Source organism: Opisthocomus hoazin, chromosome 5, assembly GCF_030867145.1.
Source record: "Opisthocomus hoazin isolate bOpiHoa1 chromosome 5, bOpiHoa1.hap1, whole genome shotgun sequence".
Lineage (NCBI taxonomy): Eukaryota > Metazoa > Chordata > Aves > Opisthocomiformes > Opisthocomidae > Opisthocomus > Opisthocomus hoazin.
The window spans coordinates 81,275,667-81,301,770 of record NC_134418.1 but is presented as its reverse complement, the minus strand read 5'-3'; the positions used below and the strand labels follow the sequence as shown (position 1 = coordinate 81,301,770).

Here is a 26,104-nt window from a genome sequence, read left to right as displayed (position 1 = left end):
AAAATTCAAAAACTTTCACGCCCAGTACAGTTTTTTACTTGCTAAAAACAAACAGCTGTTGAAGCAAACAAGATATTCAAACAAGATATGCTCTAATCGTCATACAAAAACCCCACAAACCTGTATGAAATATAACAGTGCTTTTCTTGTAGCCAGAAGGTAGGCGAATGTTTCGGAGCAACCCCTTCGCTGTCAGCCGTACCCGCATGTTGGATAAGGAAAATTTCGGGGACCATAACATGTCTTCAGCGCAGTTGGAAGATAAACAAGCAAGAAATAGCCTCCATGTACTGTCACATAGTACGGTTTTAAATCACTACTGGCAGAAGCAAAGCAATTCTCGCGAAAGAAAACAGGTTTGAAGAAATAATCAAGTCTCCATTCCTTTGCTCTTATTCTTCATGCATGGAGAAAAAAAAAAAATCAGTAAAAGCAGATATCCACGGCATAAATGCTGCTGGCAGCTTCTCCTCACCAGATGTTGTGGAAACAAAGCTTGTCCTCAGAATAAAACCGACTTAGTGATTCGGAAAACCAACAGCATCTGAATCGCATCACAGGGTTGATGCTTAATCTGCTACGGGACTCCGTGGGGCTGGGAGCTGGAGAGGAGAAATGGGAGGAGGAGGATGAGGAGGGAGGAGGAGGAGGAGGAGGAAGTGGGTGGTCTCCCCAGCTGAATATATCATCCAGCAATGTCACAGACCATGTAATTGTTCTTTGGAGACTGTTAGGGAGAATATTTGAGTATTCCTGGAGGCATTTTTCAGCTCTCCTCTCCAAGAATCCTTTCAGGGTGCTTTTTTTTTTTTTTTTTTAACCAGTTTCTTTCCATTACATTAATTTATCCAAACAGATTTATCAGCTAACATTTTCTACCAGAGTTTCTTTTGGCATTAAATATTATGTCAACATTTAAAGTCTTAACAAATTCAAACACACATCTATTCTCTAAGAACAATTCAGTATTTGAGATCTGCTTAAGGGAAACCCTATTTAGCTTGGCAGCTCCACGCTGCAGATGCTTCCATTTATCAGCAGAGGAGCAAGGAGGCAGGCATCAACCTCATTAAAACAGATCTCTGCCAGCTGGGTTTTGAAGGCACCCAAACACTGTAGCAAACAAACAGTGTTACAAGAGTTCCTTCAAAGCAGATGCTGTCTCCATATTTAATTAGCCCTCTTAAAAAAAAATATCTTTCTTCTTACTATTTAAATGAGCTCAGAAGTTTTGCATAGGTCTTGGTCCCTTTCAGCTGCCACCAACAAAAATAAAATTAAAAATACAGTCAGCAAGTAGAAAATCAAGACAAGGAGTAACTTTTTTTTTTTTCTAAAAAAAAAAAAAACAAAAATTAGAACATGCCACATTTTTCACCTATGCCCACGACTATAAATGCATGCTGCTCAGGCACTGCAGCCTTGCACTGGCCACCTTCCCCTGTAAGGGGAAACACTTCACGGCTTCGCCTGCAGCCAGCAGCTGCCTCGTCAGGCAGCCCTGGAGCAGGGACCACCCAAGCATCTCCCTCACAGCCAGCGCGGGAGACAGGACCGCAACAGCTCACACCTTCTTCTGGGTTGCTTGAAGAGCTGCCCTCTGCAGCCTTTTGATCTTTTTAGAGACAAAAATGAGGTACATTTCCACTGATCCTGCACTTCAGTGGTTCCACCAAGCCACAGCTAACGCTCTCTAGCACCTGCCCCTCCAGCAGGTCTTCTAGTTCCAGAAACCATTAACCCAGCTTGCTCTGAAGCAGGTACAACCCAAAGCAAACACAATCACACTGACAGGTCTTATCCCAGCAGTGCCTTACCTGTCCTCTCCTTACCACAGATCTATTATCTTTTAATAGCATGTCTTGCTTGCTCAAGACGCGTAATGTTTTAAATTCTTTAATGCCTATTTACCACATCAGCTAGAACTAAAAACAGCATTTTGTTGCCTTATGGTGGTCTCCAGGTATCTCTAACACCACACAGGCCAGTGCAGTGGCAACAAAGCAGCTCGCTGCAAGCAGATCAGAAGAGCCGCAGCCCAGCGCGGAGACAGTCAGCCCTGTCAAGCCAACCTCCACAGCGTCCTGGGGGAGAATACTGCTGAATGTTTTATGATCATGTACCAAAATATTTATTTCCTAGCATGGTAATGTACCATCAACTCTGAAGTACTGTAATATGTCTTTGGTCCGCACAAAACCATTCAAAATGAGTAAAAACACAGCAAATCAGCTTTTTTTTGTTTGGTTCCCAAGGCAGCCTCTGCACACAGCAGAGCATGCATGTCATTAGTGCCACAAAGTCCTCATTGATTCCTTCTAGTCTGAAGAGCTTCAGCTCTGGCCATGTGCATTCATCTCTCCTCCCAACAGCCTGCAGATCCAGACCCTTCCCTAATCAAACACCAGCACCAAAGACATCGCCTCCTTTCTGTGCTGGAAGATTATTCTGCTTGGAAACCAGGCTCAGCAGTAAGCCAGGAGGCTTTTTACCAAACATCATGGTAGCCTTGTGTATTCAGTGTACTTCATTAGCCCATCTCTTCAAATATTATATTGGTATTGTCAAATCCTCTCTTAATGAAGCCATCCTGAGATTTTGACCGGGCCAACAGCCAGTCTTCCAACACCATTCAACACCCAGCCATACCAGGTTTTACCCTTCTGCCAGGGGACCCACAGGAAGCCCCTTTTCTTTGTTTTCCTCCTGCCCTCCTCAGCTCCCCAAGGGAGGGACTGCTCCATGAAGTGGATGTCCTCTTACCATCCCAGTTTGATGCTCACAAAAATGGAAACAGTCCAGTGAGGTTCAAAAAAAACAAAGCCAACAAAAACCTCACACCCAAAAACCAATCCACCACCTGCCCCCATCCTTGCGTTGGTGCCTGGGAGAAAGACAAAGAACTTCTCATCAGCCTGTAAAACCAGAGCTAAAGTGACCCAGCGAAGCCCTAACTTCCTTCCTAGGAACAGGAGCTAAAACAAAGAATCTCTAGAGGGCAAGCATGATGTAATAAACCAGTCTGGAGACTGAGGAAGGAATGAATCACCTGGCAAAATATAAGCAGATAAAAGCTCTATATGGACATAAAAGACCTTTCAGCAAAGGCCAAGACTCCTTTTGCAGAGATACACAAATAACACTTCCACCGCCTCCTCCTTCCCACCCTTAGTCTGAGTGGAAATAGGCCATGAATAAAGAGATGCATCATAGCATCAATTTTTCAAGAAAACTTCCCACCTGAGGAAAACACCTTTTTAGCCTCTGGGGTTGGAGTCCTCCTAACCCCACAAGCCTAAACCAAGCCTGGTTTATGCAGAAGTAGGACTGACAATACCAGTAAAAAGCAGTAGAGGTGTGTCAGTCCCACCTAGCACCCGGCACTCCGCTCCGACAGTGGCCAGCGAGAGGACTGCCCATCCCTCTGCAAACAGCTCCCAGGAAAGACGGAACTCACAGAGAGGTTCTTCTGGCGCAGTGTGGCCAGAGCTCTGTGTTACAGCGTTGTTTCTTGGGCTCAAGAGAACAGCTGCTCCAAGCCTGTGTCTGTCTTCCTACGACCATCCGGTGCCCGGTGCTGGCAGGGTACACAGCCAGGACGTAATCCATGGGATCCTACCACGGCATGCCAGGAACTTGCACTGCCTACATTTTATGCATAACACAAGAATCACAGAGAGGTCTTCCTCCATCCTGACATTGGATAAGGGCAATGGAAAACAGCACCAGAAAACAGCAGAATAAAATAGACAGTGATATACAGCCCACACAGAGGACAAAAGCACTGACAGATTCTATTTACTAGCACCTTACTGCTGGCTTCCCTCCCAACTCCAAGGTCAAAATTAGTGATCAACATGGAGAAAGGGGCACTAACCCATGAAGACCACCTAATTTAGCCTAGGTTGCTAAATGCACCAATACCTGATGATACAATCAGATTGATGATGGGGCTAGACCTATTTTAACCCCAGAAAATTTAGTGTATCTGCCACTCCCTAGGAACCTTAGGGATGTGACAAGAAAGGAGGAAATGGCACTGGCATCAGCAGGGTCTTCAACTCAGCCTCACGAGGCCAGGTCTGCAGTACCTGTACATGATTCTGCTGCCTTGGTTCGTCTTTCCACATCCAACAATCACTAAGAGAGCCACCGGAGTACAGCAAGTGTCTCACTACAAAGAAGTCTAAATCTGAGGCTTCAGATCTGAGAAGCCCCCACAGAGGACAACTGGCTCCGTGTCACAAGACTGCATGGGCAGCATTGAGCAGATGGATTTTACTGGCACTCTAATTCCGGAAGAACTGAGAGGTGACTCCTTATGCAAAGAGACATGAGAAGCAGGAACATACTAAGAGCCAAAAGGGTCACCTGTGTCCTCGTTTTTGTTTCTGGAAAAAGACTGCTCCCTCTCCGTGTCCCTGTGACCACCCCACTCCATCCAACGCCCCAGTTTGAAAAGCTAACCTCCCTGCAGGCAGCAAGACCTGCCGCCATGCCGAACGTGCGGCCTCAGGACTTGTTTAAGCTCCAGTCCTCACCTGAAGAAAAAAGCAAACCTCTCCCTGCCGCAGAGCGGGCACAAGGAATCGTAAATAATTTAAGTTTCTTCTCGTACACAGAAGATTTTAACCATTATAAATTCAGCAGCCTGTCAAACAGAAGGTGATGCTGCAGTGGGTTTCCAGGCAAACAGCTACAAGAATCACGTTAAACTGTCTCTCATACAACAGTGGTGGCATGTATGGTGTCTGCACTCTTTCAGAGTTGAGAACAGCAACAAAACACCACAGGAACAATGTCATTTTAACTTCAGGGAGCAGCAATTTATTTTCCATATGTAGGATGTCCTTTCCAAAATGCCATTTTTGTTAGACTGCCTCAGTCAAAATCCTACAGTGCTTTGAAGAAAAACTGTTACTTGACAGGAGTGAATGACGTCACTAACGTCAGGACAACATGCCTTAAAATACGAAGTTTCAATAATCTAGCCGGATGCGTCAAAAAACCCAACTACCTCTGTGCTAGGGACTTCTGCTGTTCAGTAACAGGCTAGTCTACGCGAGTCCTTGTGAGCTCAGGCACCAAGGAAACGGGGAAAAATAGAAGTCTTCATTAAGGCCATAGCTTACACACCTACTGACTATTTATTCACATGACACTGATTTATATATATATATATATATATATATCATGCAACTGTTCTTCATTTTGTGTCCTCAGAACAATGATATTCAGTACCAAGATGGCCTCTAATGAACAGCAATGCTACACATAAGGCCACTTTAGGCAAGTACATCTCCCAGGACATGCTGGTGGTCTATCAGCTCTGAGTTACAGCTCCCATGGTTCACAGAGCAACTTAAAGGCAACTCACAACACGTGTTTCACTCACCTCTGTGGGCTTTGTATGGTCTTCACAGCCCCAGGTGTGCAGACAAAGTGCAGATGTACATTCCGCTTACAATCCGTTCAACCATCTTTGACACCAGAGCCATGAGTTTCATGTCTCTGGGACAGTTCTATGGTCTTTCAATCATAGTACCATGGAATCACAGGTTGGAAAAGACCTCTAAGATCACCAAGTCCAAGCATCAAAGTATTCAAGTATTATTCCAGCCTATCTCCGTAACAGGGGTCAATGACAACAGTATGGGCAGCTACTCTATGTGCTGAAAAACATCTTAGAAATATGGGGAAAGAAAAGACTTCAAGAAAGCTAGAAGGAACAAGTCAGAGGATTTCAAAATAACTTAAAAAAAAAAAGTATTAAGAGGCCATCAAAAGGCAGCTTTGGGATACCTCATACACCCCACCTCAAAGTTATGGAAGAAATCCAGTACAATCACACCCAATTATTCACTGTTCACTGCAAACATGTAAAAAAATGTGCACAATATAAGGAACTCCAGAGAGTCAAAGAAAAAAAAAACAAACCATACAAGTCTGAGAACATCAGAAGAGATCCATACTGGAGAGGGAAAGGACAAGAAGAGAAAGAATCAGGTACTAGGATGGCATTTTCAAGAAGGAGATATAATTCAGCATAGCATACAAAAACTCAGATAGGAATAACAAAATGAAAATGGTTTGCTACTGGTGCATGATCCTGATGGTCAGTCCCCTTGTCTGAGCTGATACAACCTGCAGATACCCATTTCAGCTGCCCCCTCTACTCATGCAGATGTTGACCTAGTCAATATTTAGACAAGTGTGAGAAAACCGCAGTTCTGTTCTTCTATTGCGTGGCTCGTTATTGTGAAACATCAAAATAAATATCACAGAAGAGAACTACAGACATTCCTCCCAACATCAGAACAAACACCACAGAAATGAGCTACAAACATTCCCCTCCGTAGGGAGCCTGCATACTTCTGTGTCGCTTCGGGTTTGCAGTATGGCTGTGTGGAGCTGGAGAGCAAGTTTCTCACAGAACTTTGGAATTAAATAATATTAAACAGCTCTGAAATATCTAACTTACAATGCAGAACATGGGTCCTTCCTTAAAAGCATTAACAGAAGAAACAGACCTTGTAGTGTGAAAACCATTTGGGTTATGCTAAAAAAGGCCTTCATGAATGATGCCCTGTCGCTACAGGAAAACTGATAGGACCTACATCAAATCCTCATTACTGGGGTTGTAATAACAACCCCAACATTTTCAGTCCACTGATTTGTGAAATTCTGAGCAGAACACCACCATCTGAACAGAGCTGGCCCATGTGTTACTCCACAGCAAGCCCTGAGGTTTCAAAACTCATTGTTTTTTTGTAAAGCTATCTGTTGAAGGCACAGGGAGCAGAGCTGATTTTCAACACGGAACAAGAGACAACCTTCTCAAAAACTGTGAATTTTCAGAAGATCAAATTTGGGAAGAACCCTAGGACCAAGCTAGTATATTGATGTATTTGCATGCTTAACAGCTGAAGGGGCCAACCTGGAAGATACTAAGACTGTGTTGCCATGTGTCTCAGTTTTTTGCACCCTGTTCTCTACTGTGACAAGCATACTACCTCAGTTTAAATACTACCAGTATTTAAAAAACCACAAAACACTCAAAACAGATGACTTCAGAGCTTAGGGTGGCATTCTCTGAACATCAGCAGCAGCTATTTCACTTTAAAGAATTCTGGAGGACAGTAGTTCTCATCCAAGGAATTAAATCCTTAGATCCAGCTGTTGTACTGTACTTTATTTGATAACGCTGGAAAAATCTGGCCAAAAAGTAACAACTATTGAGTTTCAAAGGTTCTCAGGTTTACAGATATTCCCTTAACTCTTCAAAATAAACATTATTACATCTCCCTAATGAACACGTTTAATAAGCAACTCAAATTCACACAGACCTCGATTAATTCTGCATTTATTTATATAGAGGTGGCGTAACGAAGACCTGCTTTTACAGTCAGTTCACATGTAATAGCTACACGACTTAAGCAGCTTTGCTGCCTGTTTATAACATTCCTTAATAGCCCAAAGGCATTCTAAGGCTAGATCACATGAGACAATTAAGTCATTCAGACAGTCTTCATCGTTCACATGGATGAAAAACAGTCTAAAAAAAGACTATAGCTGGTTTATACCACAGCTAAGAAGGCAACAAAATAGTCCAATGCACAGTACCAATATCTGCAAAATAAATGTAAGCTTGATGGTTTTGTTCTTCAAGAGACAAACGAAAGACTAACATACTACTCAACTCCTAGAATTTCCAATCTGTAGAACATTAACTATCTTCATTGAAGTAATAATGAATATAACCTTGTTTCTTGTTCACCCCACAGAGTTTACAAACTGTTCAAGTTTTTCTGCAAAATTTGCAGGCTTTCCTTCTGGAGAGAGGGGTAAAGACAGAAAAACTAACCCAACTTTTGTAAATAAGTCAAAGCTCTTCACAGAAGAGACCAAGAATTCAGTCTCAATACACGTATACTGAAATTCCTGATTAGAGCTAGTCCGAGATGCTACTTCTGCAACGTGGAAGACCTCGACCACAAACCCTCCCCTCCTTTAGCAAGCACTTAAACACTGCTTTTTCTATGCCTGAAGTGCTTCAAGCACTGTACAAACTACAAGCTGTTAAAAAGCAGAATCTTCCTCCTGGTTTTAATTTCACTGCCAAAGATGACTAGTTGATTCCAGTGCGAACAGGAAAGAGCTTTAAAATGTTTAAGATATTTACCCATCAAACAGTTTCCTGCATGATTCTTAAGGGAATTTACTTCCCATGAGCTGCGCAGTACAGTATTAGAAAACACTGAAAGAAAAGCAGAGTTGGTTCAACAGGAGAAGTTTCACTTCATGGAAAATTTCCACATATTACCACAGAATACCATAGAAAGCCTTTTTTTTAATGGATACATGGAACTTAAAACTGCTGTTTAGATAGTCCCTGCTCATGACAGGGTGGCTGGAACTAGATGATCTTTAAGGTCCCTTCCAACCCTTACCATTCTATGATTCTATGAAATACAGTATGTTCACAAACTGCCATGTAGAGCTCTGCAACATGTACTCTCTATCAGAAATGGGGGGGGGGGGGGGTGTCTTGTTTCTTGTTTTTAAATACAGTTTAAGACCTCTGGGATTTTTTTATATGAATGGCCATTTTTCTGAACTGAAGAAAATTAATTTTACACCTAACCTCGCATCTGCCAAGTTGGGTACTCCAGAAAACCAAATAATATCTATGTGCTCTAGTAACTATCCTAATAACAGCGCTTATGTTGTATAGCAGGAAAAATGTATTAGAAGTGAATACTAAGCTAAAGCCATCAAAAAAGAATGCTCAAAGTGCTGAGACAGAAGCAGTTTGCTCTGTTTTCTGCGTGTTGCTAGCACCACGATCTATGCTAGAACTGCCACCAAAAGGACCATCTCTCCTGCCTTGTTTCTAACTCGGGCAAGCTCCCCAGTCCTACCCGCTCTGTCACCAACCATACAAGCGCTTGGGTTCACATACGCATGAGCATCTTTTCAAGTCTTCAAGAAACAAGAACACTGCTGGCACAGCTTCTTCCACAACTTGAAAAAAAAAAAATTTTTGCAAACAACAAAACTACACCCCCCACCCACCAAAAAAACCCACCCCAAACTGTTTTGAGCATATATGAAAGGAGAAACAGAGCTAACAAGCCACTTGACCAGATATCCCTCATCAGCAGGGTAACTTGCCACACCATGCTGCAGACTACTGATGGCCAACTAGATGAAAGCATCCAGCGACGATCTCAGTATTTGAGACTCATAACAATGTTCATCAGCTCTCAGAATTATGACCTTCACAATTTTTGAAGAAAGTTTACACATTTTCTTATAGTATCATGACAGACTTTAAAACATTCATGATTTTTTAGTTGTTGTTAAAAAAAGAATAAGCACAGCAAGACGTACATTAATCCCATGTTTTCCAGACATTGGAAGCGCAAGTATTTTGAGGGTAACCTATCAGGGAGTCTACAGCATAAGAAGAGATGTTTACCCTCTGTTTCCTCTCATTTTCAACAGTGATGACTGAGGGCATGGAAGAGAGAGGTATTAATTGAACCTCAAAGTATGTCTCCATAAACTTTTGTTTGAACCACAGTATTGTGTTAGTAAAAGCATCCTATCCCAACATAAGAGTTTGGGCGAGAAGCCAGCAACCACCTTTAACAACCTGTTCCAAGAGACAGCTTCATGGACCGTTACATTTATACCTTCTTGTTCCATTTGAGCTTCATCAGCACTACTACTCATGTTTGCATAAGCCACCTGGCTGAAGTTATTCCCTCCCCCAGTGTTGTAATTTTCACACAGATGATTAAAACAAGCAGCCTTTTAACCTCTTTGATAGGCTAAGACAACAAAATACCATCTTTCACAATGGAGCATGTGCCATTTTTGGATGAAGCTTCTTTGATTTTCACAGCTTCTATAGCCTTTAGTAACTGACTCCACTACGTGTGCTCCATCTTAGTACAACATAAATCATGCTGTTCTTACTTGATAATACTTTATGGGTATACCTAGCAGTTGCCCTGGCTTTCCTGACAACAGTGCTGTGTCACAAGCGTAAGTGTAACTCGTTATCCATGATACGCCACGCGTCCCTCTCAGGGTCACTGAACAACAGGATAAAGCTTTCCAATAAATGTTTGCATGCTTCATTCCTGAAGTGATAGCTTTACCTTTGGAACTACCAAAAAGGACTGCACAGGTATTAGGAGGTGGTCACTGTTTCTACAGGGAGGGCTGGAGAAACAAAGGAAAGAGCACTAACTTCACGCAGTTTTAGAGGCAGTTTTGCATCTCATTGAAAATTCCATCTCACAAGAGGCAACATTTTTGTCATATTTACCTTAAGACAGTATAGTAAGTGCACAAGTACATTCTTACTTTACATTAGCAAGTTAAGAAGTGTAATAAAACCTATTACACCCAAGAAGGTAATTTTGCCTAAGCAGCAAAGCCAGTGCTGAACCAATATGCCACAGAATTTGTAGAAATTACTTATTCCACTGGAATATCACCCATGAAAACACAGAATTCACAAAAAGGAGCCCTGTGAATGTTTTAACATGAACAAGGAATGAACAGCTGCAAACACGTAAGTCTCTCCAAATCTACCAAGCATACTGGCAGTACCCTGCGCCTGGCTTTGCATCATTGCTGTCAGCGAATAGAAAATGGATAAAGGGCACAAACAGTCAGAGAACAGAGATCATATACTAGAAATGCCTGCTACTTTTTCCATCCTTGTAGTACTGCTAAAAGCAATATTAACAACTCAGCTAGACAATTAATGCATTAGTATGGTAATCAGTTGATTACCAAAGTCCTGACTCTTCAGACAGAGCACACAGGCAAGAAACACAAGGGGGGTTGGACCTCCTCACTGAACGAGGCTAAAAACTGTGGAGTTAACTATGGCACTGAAATAAAAGAACAAAAGCTAGCTTAAAATTACTAGAACAAAGCTTCACTATAATATCAAGCCCACTAAAAAAGAAAAAAAAAAAAGGGCCTCATTCTACATGGTACCAGCTGGAATTATTTCAGTTCATTGCAAAAAAAGATCATTTGTCTTGTCTTAAAATGAGACATTGTACTGCAGAACATCCAAGCAGCCACACAATATTTTTATTTTGTTGTAAGAACTATCTGCAACTGTGAAGATGGAAAAAAAAAAAAAAAAAAAAAGAGTTTTTCTTAAAAAAAGCAAAATACCCCAATCAAAAAGCTTTAAATGCATAAATGGGAAATACTAATGGTCTGTGCAAGTTAGAAATGTATCAACTTGAAAGTCTAACATACCACCCAATTTTGGAAACTCAGTACAGGGAACAGTTCAGGTTTATTAAGAAAAACACTGAAATACAGCTATTCAACTGGTGAAAGTATGATCCTAAAGAATCACCAAATATTACAGCCAGTCTCGAGTTAATAGCTGTGTTTTTATGGCATTGAATATAATGCTTCAAGGCTATGTGGCTACATTCTTTATTAGGTTGGGAAAGATGAATCACAGGAAAAAAATCTAGTAAGCTAGTAAAAAGGGGAGGGAGCACTAATTACTTTTCTGCATGGAAAAGAGAGAGCAAGTGCGATGCTAAATTTAGGGAAAAATAAAGTTATACTCTAAGACTATCATAAGCAAGTGGAAGAAGAATTGAATTTTCTTTTTCTAGTCCAGAAACAGACTTTGTTGCTTATCACGAGTTTCCTCAACCAGCTAATCAAGTCATTACGTTGCTAGCTGAACCATCCTCTACGCTCCTATATCAAAGGACCACGTATGAGCTCACAAGACTGTGTCAGGCTGCACCTAAACTAACATTCCTTCAGCCAATTGTCAATAAAAGCAACAAACAACCAGAATAAGCACTTTGTACAAAGCCTTATGCGTGCTGTATGACAGAATCCCTGACTCTTAACAGGGAGATATCGAGCAAAGTACTTGGCCACAATTAATACGCAGACATTTGACACCCAAGAGAGTAAAGGGCAAAAGCGTTAGACTCACGTTATGACTCCAGGGAATTAAAAACATACTGCCCCAGTACCAGAGCCACAGGTCAGAACTGATGTGCCCAGTAATTCCAGCCTCAAATTCATAACATCTGCTTGGCTACAGCACCTCTTTCAGAAAGACATCTGCCACTCACCCAGGGGACACAGGGCTTTCCAGCATTCTTCAGTATCTTCCAAAGTGGGCTTTTTAATAAGTAATTAATTACAAGCAGCTTTTAATTCAGCAAATACACGCTGATGCTCAGGAAACTAATTTAGATTGCCAACTCTCTTTAAAAGACCTGGAAATTGCTACAAGTAGAAACACCATCTGAAATCTTTTCTGCCTCCTGGCACATGCAAGCAGCACCAGGTGCCCTGACTGGCATAAACACCAAAAACAAACCCAATATGAAGGCCTTAAAACTCTGCCAGGTTTTGGAACACCATCTGCCACTTAATCAGCTGCCAGTCCTCCCCCTGCCATTCGAGCAGACGTCCACAGCAACACGCTCACAGAATTTCAACTTCTTATTCAGTGACACACAGAGACAGCTGACACCAAAAGGTTATCTACCACAAGCGGTCCAGAAAAAACCTGTTATTCTGCATGATTCTTCTATTTATTTTTTTTTTTTTAAAGCCACAACACATGAGCTTTAATCATTACTTCCCTCACTGTGGCTAAACAGCAAAAACCATATCCAAGTTTCATTGCCATACTTTTTTTTGTCTACAGTTAACAACTCCTTACACTTCACTGGAAACAGAGAGTGAAAGCACAGACTGCATATTCCAAGAGCTCGGTAGCCAGAAGACAGTAAGCAGAAAAAACCCCAAGACTTTTCTCCATGTCCGCTGAAACTAGGATCAGTGACGGTTTATGGAATTATCCGTTGCAAAACTGTTCTTCCAAGATAAGAACCAATATACTAACATAATGTATAAGCCTAATTTAAGTTGCTTAACTTACATCACAGAAAATGTAAAAGTGTGTTCAGAAGAAACTCACCAGAACCCAAACAAGATAGGCTTTGGTGTCCATTTCTTCCAGCAGTACCTACAATGTTCCAAGAAAAAAAAAAAAAAAGAGTTACAATTTAAGCCAGTAAGGGTTTCTTACGATGGCTGATGGCATGTTTAACAGCAAGATTTACCATTCTTAGCACTGTAAGGTTAAACTATTTGGAAAATTCACGATGAATTCCCAATAAGCCAAACATTTTTTTTTATCATACTTCATTTAAGCCAGGTAGCACCGTTTCATTTTACTCATTCATAGAGGACCATACATAATAAACACCAATAATTTGTACCAGCATCATAGTAACTTTTTTCCACCTATATGTTCCAGTTATTTTAGTTGTATAAAGGAGGTACAAATTACAAGCACTCTCAAGTGTGCTACGAAGCAAGTTAGATACAAATGACAGCACTGAGAATGTTAATCTACCCTTACTGTATTGTTTCAGAGTCATGTGAAAACTGACCTAAGAACCTCATTATTTCAAAGGATATCAATTAAATGAAAGCAACTCTTTTGGATTGCTATAGGTAAGCGCAAAAGTCACGTGCAGAGGTTTAGAAGAGGTCTGTACCCAACACTACCAACTTTCTTCAGGCTTTACAAACACGTGATCCAACTGCAGGTATTTCAAGAGCAACCGATCGGCTGTGTACCAGTGCTGTACTCGCTTCCCTTATCTCAGCCATGAAAAGCGAACTTTGCTCCCAAAGTGAAAATTCTATCTTAAAGAGCTTGCCTGAGGATTCATACCTGGTCTTTCGATTCACTCTGGTAAAAATGACTGTCTTCATTTGAAAGTTAAAGATAAACCAAGCATCTGCTGCGCAAACATGAAGCGGAGTAAATAAAAGCCTCAACAGCCAAAACTGATCAGCACACTTACAAGGACCTTACTTACACACAAACTTGGGAAACCTGGTCTGGGTTGTGTCTTGCAAGTATACAATCTTAGAAGCAGGTGACAGAACATCATTTAAGAGACATTATCAAGTATTCCAAGTCCTCATGGGATGCAAGTTTCAAGCAGATAGCAGACAATAAGTGTCCTGATTTTTTCACTCCCAGACAAAACCAATACAAAAGAAACACTTTGCAGAGCCAGTCTCCAGTACCACAAACTACAAGGAACGAGCAGACTGACCACCTCGGTTACCCTGAAGTCACAGCGCATAGCTGATCTTTCTCAAGACAGAGGGATTCAGGAATATAAGTGACAAATTGACTTTACCCAACAGCTGATTACCTCTAGCCTCACTGACTTTCCTTGCTGAGTGGAGTGGTCCAGATGACTTTGGTATGCACTGGTTCAGTGAAGCATGCCTGGCCTTGGCTCCTAGAAGTAAAAGCTTAGATCAGGTTTAAAAGTACAACTACGCCAGCAAATAAAGACATGCCTAAGATTACATATATACAGTTAAGACACACAAATCTACTCAAATAAATGAAAAGAGACACCTTCTAGAAAATTTAAGCTGTATTTAAAGTTAACTTAGCTTTATCAGAACTCACATTGGAAGAAATGAAAAGATAGTTTAAATAAAGCTTTAAGCAGAAGACAACGTTCGTAAAGATTTCATTTTAGCATTAAGATGGAATTACACTGGCAAATACAACACAGCTATGGAAACATTGGCTGAAAGGGACCTCCAGTGGCCAGCTACCCAGCCTCCCACTTGGAGCAAGGCCACCACCAAGACGGGATCAGTTGACCACACTTGTGTCTAGCCAAGCCTTGCAAACCTCCGGGAGGGAAGCTCCATGGCCCTGCCGGGCAACGCCACGTCTCCCACTCCGCAATCTGCAATCATTTCCCATCGCCACATCATCTGGGACCACCGAGAAGAGTCTGGCACCGCCACCTCCGTAGCTGTCCTTTTCCAGTTACCACAGGGTGTTATGTTTCCTCTGACTCTCCTATTTGCCCAACTAGACAAGCTCAACCCCCTCAACCCAAGCTCACCCCCCTCAACTCCTCCTCACAGGCCATGCAGTCAGAGACCCTAACCATCTTCCTAACTCTCCAGATGACCCTTCCAGTTTCAAAACAACCCTCTTGAACTGGGAAGGCCCCAAAACTCAACCGAGTAGTCCAAGTAACACCGAGCCGAGGGGGGGAATACCAGCTTCTTCTGGTCATACCACTGCTGCAGGTGCTGGAGGCATGCTCCTAGCACTCAGCTCACTGACGATGTTGAGCAAGGCATAGCTGTGCTGCATATGTTGGACCCCAACAGAAAGCATCAGCCTGTCAGACAGCCATACAGCTTTTGTTTGTGTCAAAGTGATTTACAGTTTGGGGCAAATTCTATTGCTTTTCACTGTTTACCATTTTAAAGCATGTCATTATAGCGTGACATTTGGCAGGTATCTCTTCTATTTATTCTCAATTATGTCAGATACCGGCTTAAAACTTAAGCCTAAAGCAGGACCAGAGTATTTAATTAGGTTTATCCAATTACAATAACCAGTTCACGACAAAGACGGTCAGAAGCAAGCTGATTATAACTAGGATTTAGGAGAGAGACAGCAAGCTTATTTATCTGCTCCTATTATGTCTTTAACTTTGGCCACAGAATGAGCTGTCAACTGCTGTTGTGGCTTGAGTGGAGAAGCACCGTTTGCTGATCAAGGGGTCCTGGCTCGAATAGGACTAGGAGCCAGAGAAGCGTTTAACACAACGCCAGAAAGTACATCTAAACTAATGTTTCCTTCAGCAACAGATAAAGCACAATTGTCTTATCTCCGCCAAAAATTAGAGTGGACCTCTGCTTCCACTTCAGGCAGTAAGAAGAGTATCAAGAAAAAGCAGCACGAAGAGCTAAGTTGTTTCTGGGACTCTTCGCTTGGAAAGATGGGTCAACGTCATTCATCTACGTAAGAAGATACTTCACCTAATAACACCTTATTTAAAAAAAAAATATCTCCATCCCCCAAGGTCCTTTCCGTCTTGGAAGGGGTGAAGATGATGCAAAGCCTGTACGAGGACAGCCACACACTCAGGATACATTCAGAGTAGGTCTACCCTGCAGACCACCAGCAGCCACAGAGTCCGTGCCCGAGCTCTGCGACAGAACTCTTCTGAAAATGACCCAAAACCCCACACGACGACACCTGCCACGCAGCAAATGCATTCAGTCCTTGCGCCATGCCAACAGCAGCCACACCACAGAGCAGACCTCCTCCTCACCCGCCTGAAACACCCCAGTTAATCACGACAACACAAAGGATATTTCAGCCTTCCTATGAAATATTACAAAACTTGAAGCACTACTGGTGTGATTTTACTTCCTCACACTATTTTCGGAGACCACTGTTTAAAAAAAACACGGCTTCAGGAGACAGCCACCTGCAAAAGGTAACGTGCCGTAACAGAATCACAGAATGTTCAGGGTTGGAAGGGACCTCTGTGGGTCATCTAGTCCAACCCCCCTGCCGAAGCAGGGTCACCTACAGCAGGCTGCACAGGACCTCATCCAGGCAGGTCTTGAATATCTCCAGAGAAGGAGACTCCACAACCTCCCTGGGCAGCCTGGGCCAGGGCTCCGTCACCCTCAGAGGGAAGAAGTTCTTCCTCATGTTCAGACAGAACTTCCTGTGCTTCAGTTTGTGCCCATTGCCCCTTGTCCTGTCGCTGGGCACCACTGAAAAGAGGCTGGCCCCATCCTCCTGACACCCACCCTTCAGATATTTGTAGGCATTTATTAGGACCCCTCTCAGCCTTCTCTTCTTCAGGCTGAACAAGCCCAGCTCCCTCAGCCTCTCCTCGTAGGAGAGATGCTCCAGTCCCCTCACCATCCTTGTAGCCCTCTGCTGGACTCTCTCCAGTAGCTCCTCATCATTCTTGAAGTGGGGAGCCCAGAACTGGACACACTACTCCAGATGGGGCCTCACTAGGGCAGAGTAGAGGGGAAGAAGAACCTCCCTCGACCTGCTGGCCACACTCCTCTTGATGCACCCCAGGATCCCATGGGCCTTCTTGGCAGCCAGGGCACACTGCTGGCTCATGGTCAACTTGTCGTCCACCAGGACACCCAGGTCCCTCTCCACAGAGCTGCTCTCCAGCAGGTCCGCCCCAAGCCTGTACTGGTGCGTGGGGTTGTTCCTCCCCAGTTGCAGAACCCTGCACTTGCCCTTGTTGAACCTCATCAGTTTCCTCTCTGCCCAACTTTCCAGCCTGTCCAGGTCACGCTGAATGGCAGCACAGCCTTCTGGTGTATCCACCACACCTCCCAGTTTTGTGTCATCAGCAAACTTGCTGAGGGTACACTCTAACTCTTCATCGAGGTCCTTGATGAAGAAGTTGAACAAGACTGGGCCCAATACTGACCCCTGAGGGACACCACTAGTTAGAGGCCTCCAACTAGACTCAGTGTCACTGATGACAACCCTCTGAGCTCTGCCATTCAGCCAGTTCTCAATCCACCTCACCGACCACTCATCCAGCCCACACTTCCTGAGCTTCCCTAGGAGGATGTTATGGGAGACAGTGTCGAAAGCCTTGCTGAGGTCTAGGTAAACAACATCCACGGCTCTCCCCTCATCTACCCAGCCAGTCATGTCATCGTAGAAAGCTACCAGCTAACAGCAGTAATGATGGTCTCACTTGATCTACAGACAGACCAATTTACCTTTTGGAGCCGACTTCAACGAGTGTAATCTAGGCCTCGGTACCGCTTTCGCAGGGACAGACCTTGGGGTACCGTTCTGGCAGGCTGGTTTCGAAGGCCATTCTCCATTCTTGATGATGACTGTGGCACTTGCAGCTGCAACACAGAACGACAAACAATTTGCTCTAGCCACCATCTAGTTTGGGGAAAATTAAATCTTAAACCAAACCTGTTTTACCCAAGGCTAAAGTCAGGAGAAAAGTAAGTTGGAATAAAAATAGCGTGTCTTCAGCATCTACCTCTGATATGTTCAGTACAGACTGATGAGCTGTAACAGATCAGTCCACGACTGTTACAGACGCTCTCAGGGCTAGACATACAGCTTTGAACTATGCACGAGAGGGATATATAGACATTTATATTAAGCAAGATGCATAACTAGAAGTCTGATTGTGCTGTACCAAGCAAAGACGCAGAACACGTTTCAGTTTACGCCAAGAAAAAGCACCATCAGTACGCAAAGACATTCTGCCCTCAGAACTGATTGTCAAAAAAATAAGAAACAAATAAAAAACTCAGACAACTTCCTCACGCAACCCCTTCCCGTGTTCCCTCTCGTCTGAGCTGAGCGCGCTGTTCCAATGATACGTGCGTACATCACCACGGACTCCGCACTCCTTGCGAAGCACTAGAAAAAAGCAAGAGCCCACCTGCATTCACCAGCTACCAAACAAGCTCTAAGAAAGGTTCCTCTCGCCTCCTCAGCAGGCTGCTCCCCGCAGCAGAGAGCTGGAGCCGTACAGCAAACTACTCCCTGCAGAAAGGGACCAGACTGGGAGAGGCAGGACAACAAGCCATTGCCACCTCACATCACGACCAGGTTTCCAACCAACAGGGCAGTTGCTACAGACGACGTTTCGTTCCACGTCACAGGAACTTGAGAGAGGTCTGGATTTAGCGTCACCGCAAAAATTTTTACTTGAAAAAAGGAATCTGAAATTTGGGGAAAACACTGTTTTATTTTTCCAGAAAAAAAAAATGAAAATACTTCTAAATTAAGTACACACTGAGTACCCCTTTGGTTCAGGTCCTAAAAAATCATGGATACTGACACAGTAAAGACAAGCAAAACCTAACTCCCACTGGAACAGTTTGTCACACTGTTGCTCTCCAGTCATTTAAAGAAAAAAAAAGGGGGGGGGGGGGGGGGGGGCAAGGGAGTGTTCATATAATACCAAGTTTGCCCCAGATTAGTGTTTCAATAAAGCTGATTTTTTTAAAGGTAATGTGAACAATATTAGATATGTCATTCACAGAAAGATGAAACATATAGTCTTGAGATTGTTTTAGTGTCTTTAAATGCAGTAGCGTAAGCCATATAACTGTTTCGAAAAGATGCTTTTTGGCCACTAATCGATACATTTTCAACAACAGAAAGAGGGACAGAACTGCCTGCCTTGCTAGAAACACAAGCAACTGGAGTCCTCCTTTTTTTTCTTTTTTTCAAGTAAAGTTGGAACCTGTCTAAAGGCACAAAAGCTAAATACTTGCAAAAAAAAAAAAAATCTACACATGAGGAACAATTTGCATTAACACATCGATGACACAGTTATTCTGCGGGAGTCTGACCCAGATCAGTATCAGATGATTCAAATCGATTTGTTTTAGTAAAGCGTGAGGCCTGAAGCAGCCCTTAACTTGTTCCACAAATCACTAAACCAAGGATTTCTGCTCAGAGCTCCCCGCAAGCAGCTAACAGCTGCTCCAAACTGCTGGGCTACTTTCTTCTAAACCAGAAGCACGCCATGGAAGTAACACGCTGGGGAAGCGAGCGTACTTCTGGTGTGGAATTAGTCAGGGCACTGTGTCTTCGGATTAGAAGCCATGGAGTCAGCAAACCAGGCTGCATGCAGAAAAAAAGGCAAATTCACAAAGTTTGGTCAATATACAATTCAGAGATGGTTATTCATAGAATTAGGAGTAGCTGCTGCAATCTTGATAAAAGACAGACAGCTACGAAGTGATCGCACCCAAGCTAAGATCTAAAGGGTTTAAAAACTGAATTCATTCAAAGAATTTTAGTGAAGTATTGACTATACAGAAAGGCAGCTCCAAGTCAATTGCTAGGATCAGCTTTCTTACTTCTGAAATACTATTTCCTTTGTATGAAATTATTCTAATGCAATTCAAATCTGGATTCCTGTTAACCTCAGAGTTTAAACATTTCGGTATGTTCAAATGGTTGTATTTTCAGCTCAGCACTGAAATTGAGATTGCTCTTCTGTTAAAAATTCAAATTTCCCCTGCTCAAGCTGACAGCTTGCATGCAAAATATTCTTTTAGTGACAACAACATTTCAAACTTCATTATTTCCAAACTTCTCAAATAGTAAGTCTTTTTAGAGAAAAGAATCATAAAACTGAAGTGCTCAGACGACGCAAAAAAACCCCTACCCTAATGCTGTCACCGGAAATTACCAAGCCAGGGATACCCCATAACAAAGGGCTGAGCTGACACAGCAGGGGAAACGGTCTCTTTTGTAATTTTTTTTCTCTGCTAACACAAGGTAAACTCCTTAAGCAAAACAAGCCAAGTGACTTTGTCCATTTAACACTGTTGACAGGACCACAACAGTCTGCCATAAATTTCATAACATTCACAGCATAAGCCTCCCACATCCTGACTCTTTGCACGTCCCACCAAGCTAATAAAAAAATTTTCAGTTTACAAACACAGATTTTTTTTTTCCCCGACATTACTGTATAGTAGACTAAATGGAAGAATAAAAACCAAGAACAGCACTGTATTTAAAACATTAGAGTACAAAGGAAATGCATTACTTCTTTCCAGTTTGATTCAAAGTCTTTAGACCTCCACTACACTAACATGTGAATCATGTAACCTAAATTCATTATACTCACAAAACCTGACCATCAGACTTAAACCATTCTCACCGAGTGTAACCATTTACCTAAAGAAAAACCATCTTATGGAAAAATCAGCAAGTCAAAACATTGCATACATTTACCAACCTCCACAGAATAAAATACATGCTATAAAAAAAAAAAGAAATAAAAAGGAATACAACCTACTTCTTTTCCCAGTAAACGTGGCTAACAAAGGAATGATACAGAAGCTGTAAGATCCCACTACCAGCAGTGTCAGTAAGGTAATATCATAGTGGCTTCCTGAGTCAGTCGGTGGCGTTAGTGTAGAATTGATGAAAATAATAGGAGAAAAATTAGTTTCCGTGCAACTGCGGAGTCCTCCTGGTATAGTCATTTAAAAAGGATCAAAGCAAGTTCAAAGCCAAAGAGACTGCAGCCATGTTCAACCTCTCATATTGTTCCTGCTTGCTCTTCGTGAATCGGAGTGGAAAAAATTGTAAGCTTCAAGGCAGTGACAAAACAGATTAAACCAGCTAGCAAATCAGGCTGAATAAGGAGTCATCTGTTGGAATACTTAATCTGAATACACTTCTTTGTTATCAAGCGATGACCCTTTCCTTTGTTACCGGAGGGAGTAAAATGAAGAGAGGACAAAGCTGCTTAGGAATTCCAGATACGGTCCTGAACCTGAACAGCAAAAGTCAACATGGCTGTCACAGTAACAGAACCGACCTGACTACACAGGAGCACGCACTGCATATTTTATTACACATACTCTTATTCCTTTGAGGAATGTGTTACGTCTTAGTTTTTTAATGAAGGCACTACAGGGAAAAAAAAGAACAAGAGAAAATTTAGTTACTTATGTATGCATGCATATGCGCATACATAAACTACAAATGTATGTTAAATCATAGTTCTCTTTCAGTCCATTGAAGACAGATTTAAACGACAGCTGGCATAAATGAAAGGCCTTTGCCCAGCCTCCAAGATGTAACAGATGATGCGATAGTAACAGAATATTTGAATGCACTCATCTGAATATGTATAGCTGGGAATACCGACACGTCAGATGGTTGTGTGATATTTCCTTCTTATTTTTGCCCCTAAATCTCCCAAAACTGCTGGTACAGACCCTTGGTAGACCTTCAAAGCAAAGCAAGTTCCGTTATTTTTCTCCCCAGTTTTAAATAAGATGGATTTGGTTCAGGTCACACGCTAAAGCTTGCAGTGACCTCAGAAATTCTAGAAGTCTACCCATGCAAAGATTTACCTCCTGAAAGCAGTTTCCACTCACCTGCTTTTGACCTCATCTATGCATTTAGCCTACAAAACTCTGAAAGAGAGATAATCTAGTTCAAAAAGTGCATTTAGTATCAAAAACTGTACCGGGCTGTTCCAAATATCATGACGGGTAATCCATTCACATCGTTCAGACTTCGTCCTTCTGACGCTACATGTAAACACCAGGAAACTTCTGCTCAAAGACCCGCTGGTTTTGTAACGTTTCAGGACTGAAGGGGAGCTGTACTGAAACCTCAACTCAACAAACCAAAATCCAAGGCTCAAAGCCCCTTCCGGCGGCAACTCTCAACAAGGAAAGCTGTAAGTTAAGAGGCACAAAGACCAAGACCTAGAACTAACAATAAGCAGTACAATGAGCATTAACCCAGGCCTTTGCCAGGCAGGACTCTCTTCACGGGGATTTCAACAAGCAGTTGATGCTGGCTACCAGTGAAACCCCGTAACGGATCCTCACCATTACTGCTGAAAAGACTCTGCTCGCTCTGAGTGCTGCTGACTGACGAGATGCTAGGTGTTCTCTCCAGCACTGGTCTCTTGACAGGCACTTGGGATTTGGCGAGCAGTTTACCGGAGCTAGCCCACGAGGCTGGAGAATTCTTCAGAGAGGCATGCTTCTCCCTCGGCAAAGCTCCTGGACCTGTCAGTTGGGGGGGAAGGGGGAGGGAGAGAAAAGAACAAAAGGAGTTGGAAAGAAGCTTAAACAACTGCTTCTTCTACGTATACGCCTACAAGTAAAAAGATTTACACATTAGAAATACATGTAAAAAGGTGTAATCTGCCTCTCACTGACATGGTAAAAAAAATGCTGTAAATGCAGAAAAACAGTTCCAAGGATTTAAAGAATCCAATTTTACCTGCATATTGACCTTGGGAACAAGCCAAGAGCTTTACAGACTGGCCTTCAATGCAGACATCTGCACACACAGAAAGTCTTTATAGTATTGTCCCACCTATGTGTATTCTGGTTAGCCGTACTGACAACCCCATAAAAATACAGCCTCTGGTTCAAAGACAATCCAAGAAAGATTCTCCTGTTTGTTCCTGCCCCCAGAACAGAGATTCCCCCCACCCCCATTCGACAGTGCACCCTGACAGCTCAGGTCCTCTCCAGGACAAACACAGCAGCAGAGAATCACATAACATACTGAAAACTGATTAGTTCTGCAGAACTAGTTAAACAGCACTGCCTGGAACTGAGCTCCTAATGGCCAACTGGTGCAGACACATTTTTGCATTAATTGCTGCTTTCATTTGTTGAATACTTAGCCCAATAGCTAAGTGAATCAAATAGGAAGAGTATCTATATAGGGGACACGTGTGCCACCTTCAGACAGGAGCTTACTCTGGTCCTACTGGCAATGCAACTACACTTTCTGCAAGAAAATCTGAGTTTAGTTAAGACTTTTCTTTATTTCTGAAAAGCGTGCACCTGGATTAAAACTACAAAGGCCCAAAGGAAGTTGTGTACACACAGATTTGTCCTGCCAGCACTGAGTTGACTCCTGTCAGCTCCAAGGTCAAGATCTTTATGCAGTCCTCTGAGTAACTATGGAAAAGAGGTTTTCACTTTTGCACAAAAAGAAAAATAGAATTATGGAAGGCAGACTCACTTTTTTAATATTTTGTTATTTATTACAAAAAAAAGGTATTTTACAAAATATCTTAACTTCTGATGTCATTGCTAGTTTGAAATCTTCAACATAGTTTATCTTTCTCGAAAAGAGATGACTGCAGCGTTTCAGACTTCACTTTGAACAACCAAGTTTCTACTTAAAGCAAACACCCTTCCCTTTATTCTCACTACTATTAACCACATTTGAATTTTGCTTAAGCTCTTAAATAGACTGCTGAAATACGATAGAATTAGCTACTAATTCCACTTTATCCAACCTCAGGTTTGCGCCAGGATCTCCACTCTTAAATACCAGCAACCAAGAAACCATCCATTTGCACTAAGGCCAAGAAAGCAGGACATTAAGGGGATTACATGAAGATCTAGGCAAGAAAAGCACTGATGCCCAGTGCCTGCTTTCGACAGCAGGTGGTGTGCCAGGATTAGATAACTCACCACGAAACATCCAGTACCGAGCACGCAGTAACAGGAACAGCACCAGTAAAGGAAGGTCTGTCCAAGCTACTCCCCTCAGTCCAGATCAACTCAGCAACAAAAGCAAAACCCTACGTACAACTAAACACGCATTGGGGTACTGCATAATACCGGTCACTGAATATAACGTGCAGTCAGTAACCGTGATTTACGTCAGACCTCTCTTCGGACGAGCACTTTTACTACTTGTTTGGCATTACTCTGCAGAACTGTGATTCTGTACCTGGCTTTACTGTAGGTATTAAATCTGCGAGACAAAATTACAAACAATTGTAAAATGTGGCTGATAAGTTACTGCAACGGACACCTGAATACATCCAACTCGCTAAAGAGCATCCAAGCTTTGTCATGCTGTGAGAACACCATAAACCACAAGCTCACCCCTAAGTGAAAACCCATCCAAAACCCAGCACTCCAGACAACATACCTGAAATCATTTGTGCATTTAGAAGAAAAAAAAAAAAAAAATTCTGTGACATCTAAACTTCATGACAGTTTTCTTCAGCTTGCCACGTTGCTCTGTAACAGCTAATTTCATTACTGGATCAACATACCAGAATACTAATTAATCCAGCCCAGTCAGAAATTCCTTTTGTAAACAGCCTCTCAGCAAAACAAGGTGCAAACCCCACCTCCAGAATAACTAAACAAACTAAAAGGGCCACTGTACAAACACTGCACGTTGTTTGTACGACTTCTCAAGTTAAAGCTTTGCATTTCCAAAGGCAGAGGAGCGCGTGCAGCTCATCAGCCGCATTTTGTTGTTTAAAGACAAAGGTACCGTGCTTGATTGCTGCTGTGCTGGACTCATTCCTCCAGTTCAAAAGGCACAGGAACAAAACTCCGTTTTCTTCAGGGAGATTCTCTCTCAACAGGGGTTGAGGCAAGCATGTGAAGACGCTCTGTCTCTTCTCGTACAGCGTGTTCCCTATATGTGACCTGGAGCCCGCCTGGCTCCTGTGCAGACACAGGCACGCGGCAGTGAGCCCAAACCCAGCCAGCACTGCAAGCTCCAGGATGTCCAGCTTCAGACGCACGTCGAAGAGATGACCTCTGCTCTTTTCTTAGTTCATTTACTGCTCGGTGCTTTCCCATAAGGCTTCTATTAAAGTAATTACTCAAGCACTCAAATACATTTTTCAAAACCCCAGCTCGAGGGAGAATTTCTTTTAAGTCATGACATAAGATCATTAAGCAACTACTCTAGGTGTTACTTTGAGTAACAACAATGGTTTTAGAAAGTATTTTTAGAAGTACCATTCCCTAAGACAGTCCCACAGAATTAAACGCAAAGTTTTTGAAGACAGCAGCAGGAAGATATGTGATATAAACAAAAGTACTGGAAACAAGCACAAAAGCAGGATATTTAGCGAACCATTATTATAAAGACAATCAGCAATAGCATCAAAGCAACAGGCTTTCATCAGTTATTTAATCTAGTCACTGAAGCAGAATACTAGAAATATCACATTCCTCTACAGTGAAGTAATGAGTTGGCAACTCTTTAGAAAAAAAGTCTCTCTGCAACAACCACGTTACTTCAAGTATGATACAGTATCTCTTGTATTGGAATGGAAATAAGCAAAGAACAGAGCTCATTTTTCAAGAAGCTCCGAAGTCAGGTTTCATATTGTTCCTTAAATAATCATCCTCCCATACAACCCCTTAAAGATGGTTGCTGTCAAGAATAAATTAAGGCTTCCTCTAAATAGCACTGGAGCCTAAAAAATTCAAACTGAAAGAATAAACGTATGCTTGAAGTGGTGAATTTGGGACTTCACTGACACCAGGCAGATTGTGAAGTTGAATATCTGTTCACCAATTCTGAAATTCATTGTCCAACATTTCAAAGAATATGGACGCATTTCACATCCAGAACTAAGCACAGAGCAGCTGGTATTCACAGAGCTGCACGACACCTCGACATGGATGGTTGGAAGCCTTTCCCCAACAGAAACTTAGGGCAGACTAAGTGTAAACAGAGTCTTTGGAAGGATGTTTTTGTTGCTGCTGCTTTTCTTTAACCCCAAAACCAACAGTAATAGTTGGTTTGGTCTTTCATTGCCTTATCTCTTCAAAGTTGAATTTTGGGCTTTTGTCTCATGCTTTTCTGACTTTTCCTGAAAGTTTAAAAAATCCAGAGGGCTCTATTTTAGAAGTGCTAAACTTTGTAGCTTTA

General features: G+C 42.4%; 1 protein-coding gene across 2 annotated transcripts in view; it reads right to left on the bottom strand.

Annotated features, from left to right (window-relative positions):
- The window catches only part of MTUS1 (microtubule associated scaffold protein 1), a 130,874-nt gene that overhangs the window by 58,566 nt on the left and 46,204 nt on the right, over positions 1 to 26,104 (bottom strand). The window contains exons 4-7 of one of the 2 annotated variants that reach the window (XM_075421908.1): positions 22,273 to 22,455; positions 17,647 to 17,781; positions 14,262 to 14,351; positions 13,004 to 13,051 (exon numbers count right to left, since the gene is read on the bottom strand). In XM_075421908.1, the coding sequence (XP_075278023.1) occupies positions 13,004 to 13,051; positions 14,262 to 14,351; positions 17,647 to 17,781; positions 22,273 to 22,455 (456 nt within the window). Of the gene's footprint in view, positions 1 to 120; positions 583 to 13,003; positions 13,052 to 14,261; positions 14,352 to 17,646; positions 17,782 to 22,272; positions 22,456 to 26,104 lie in introns of those variants that run through there. The other variant, XM_009940582.2, reaches the window with a different exon arrangement.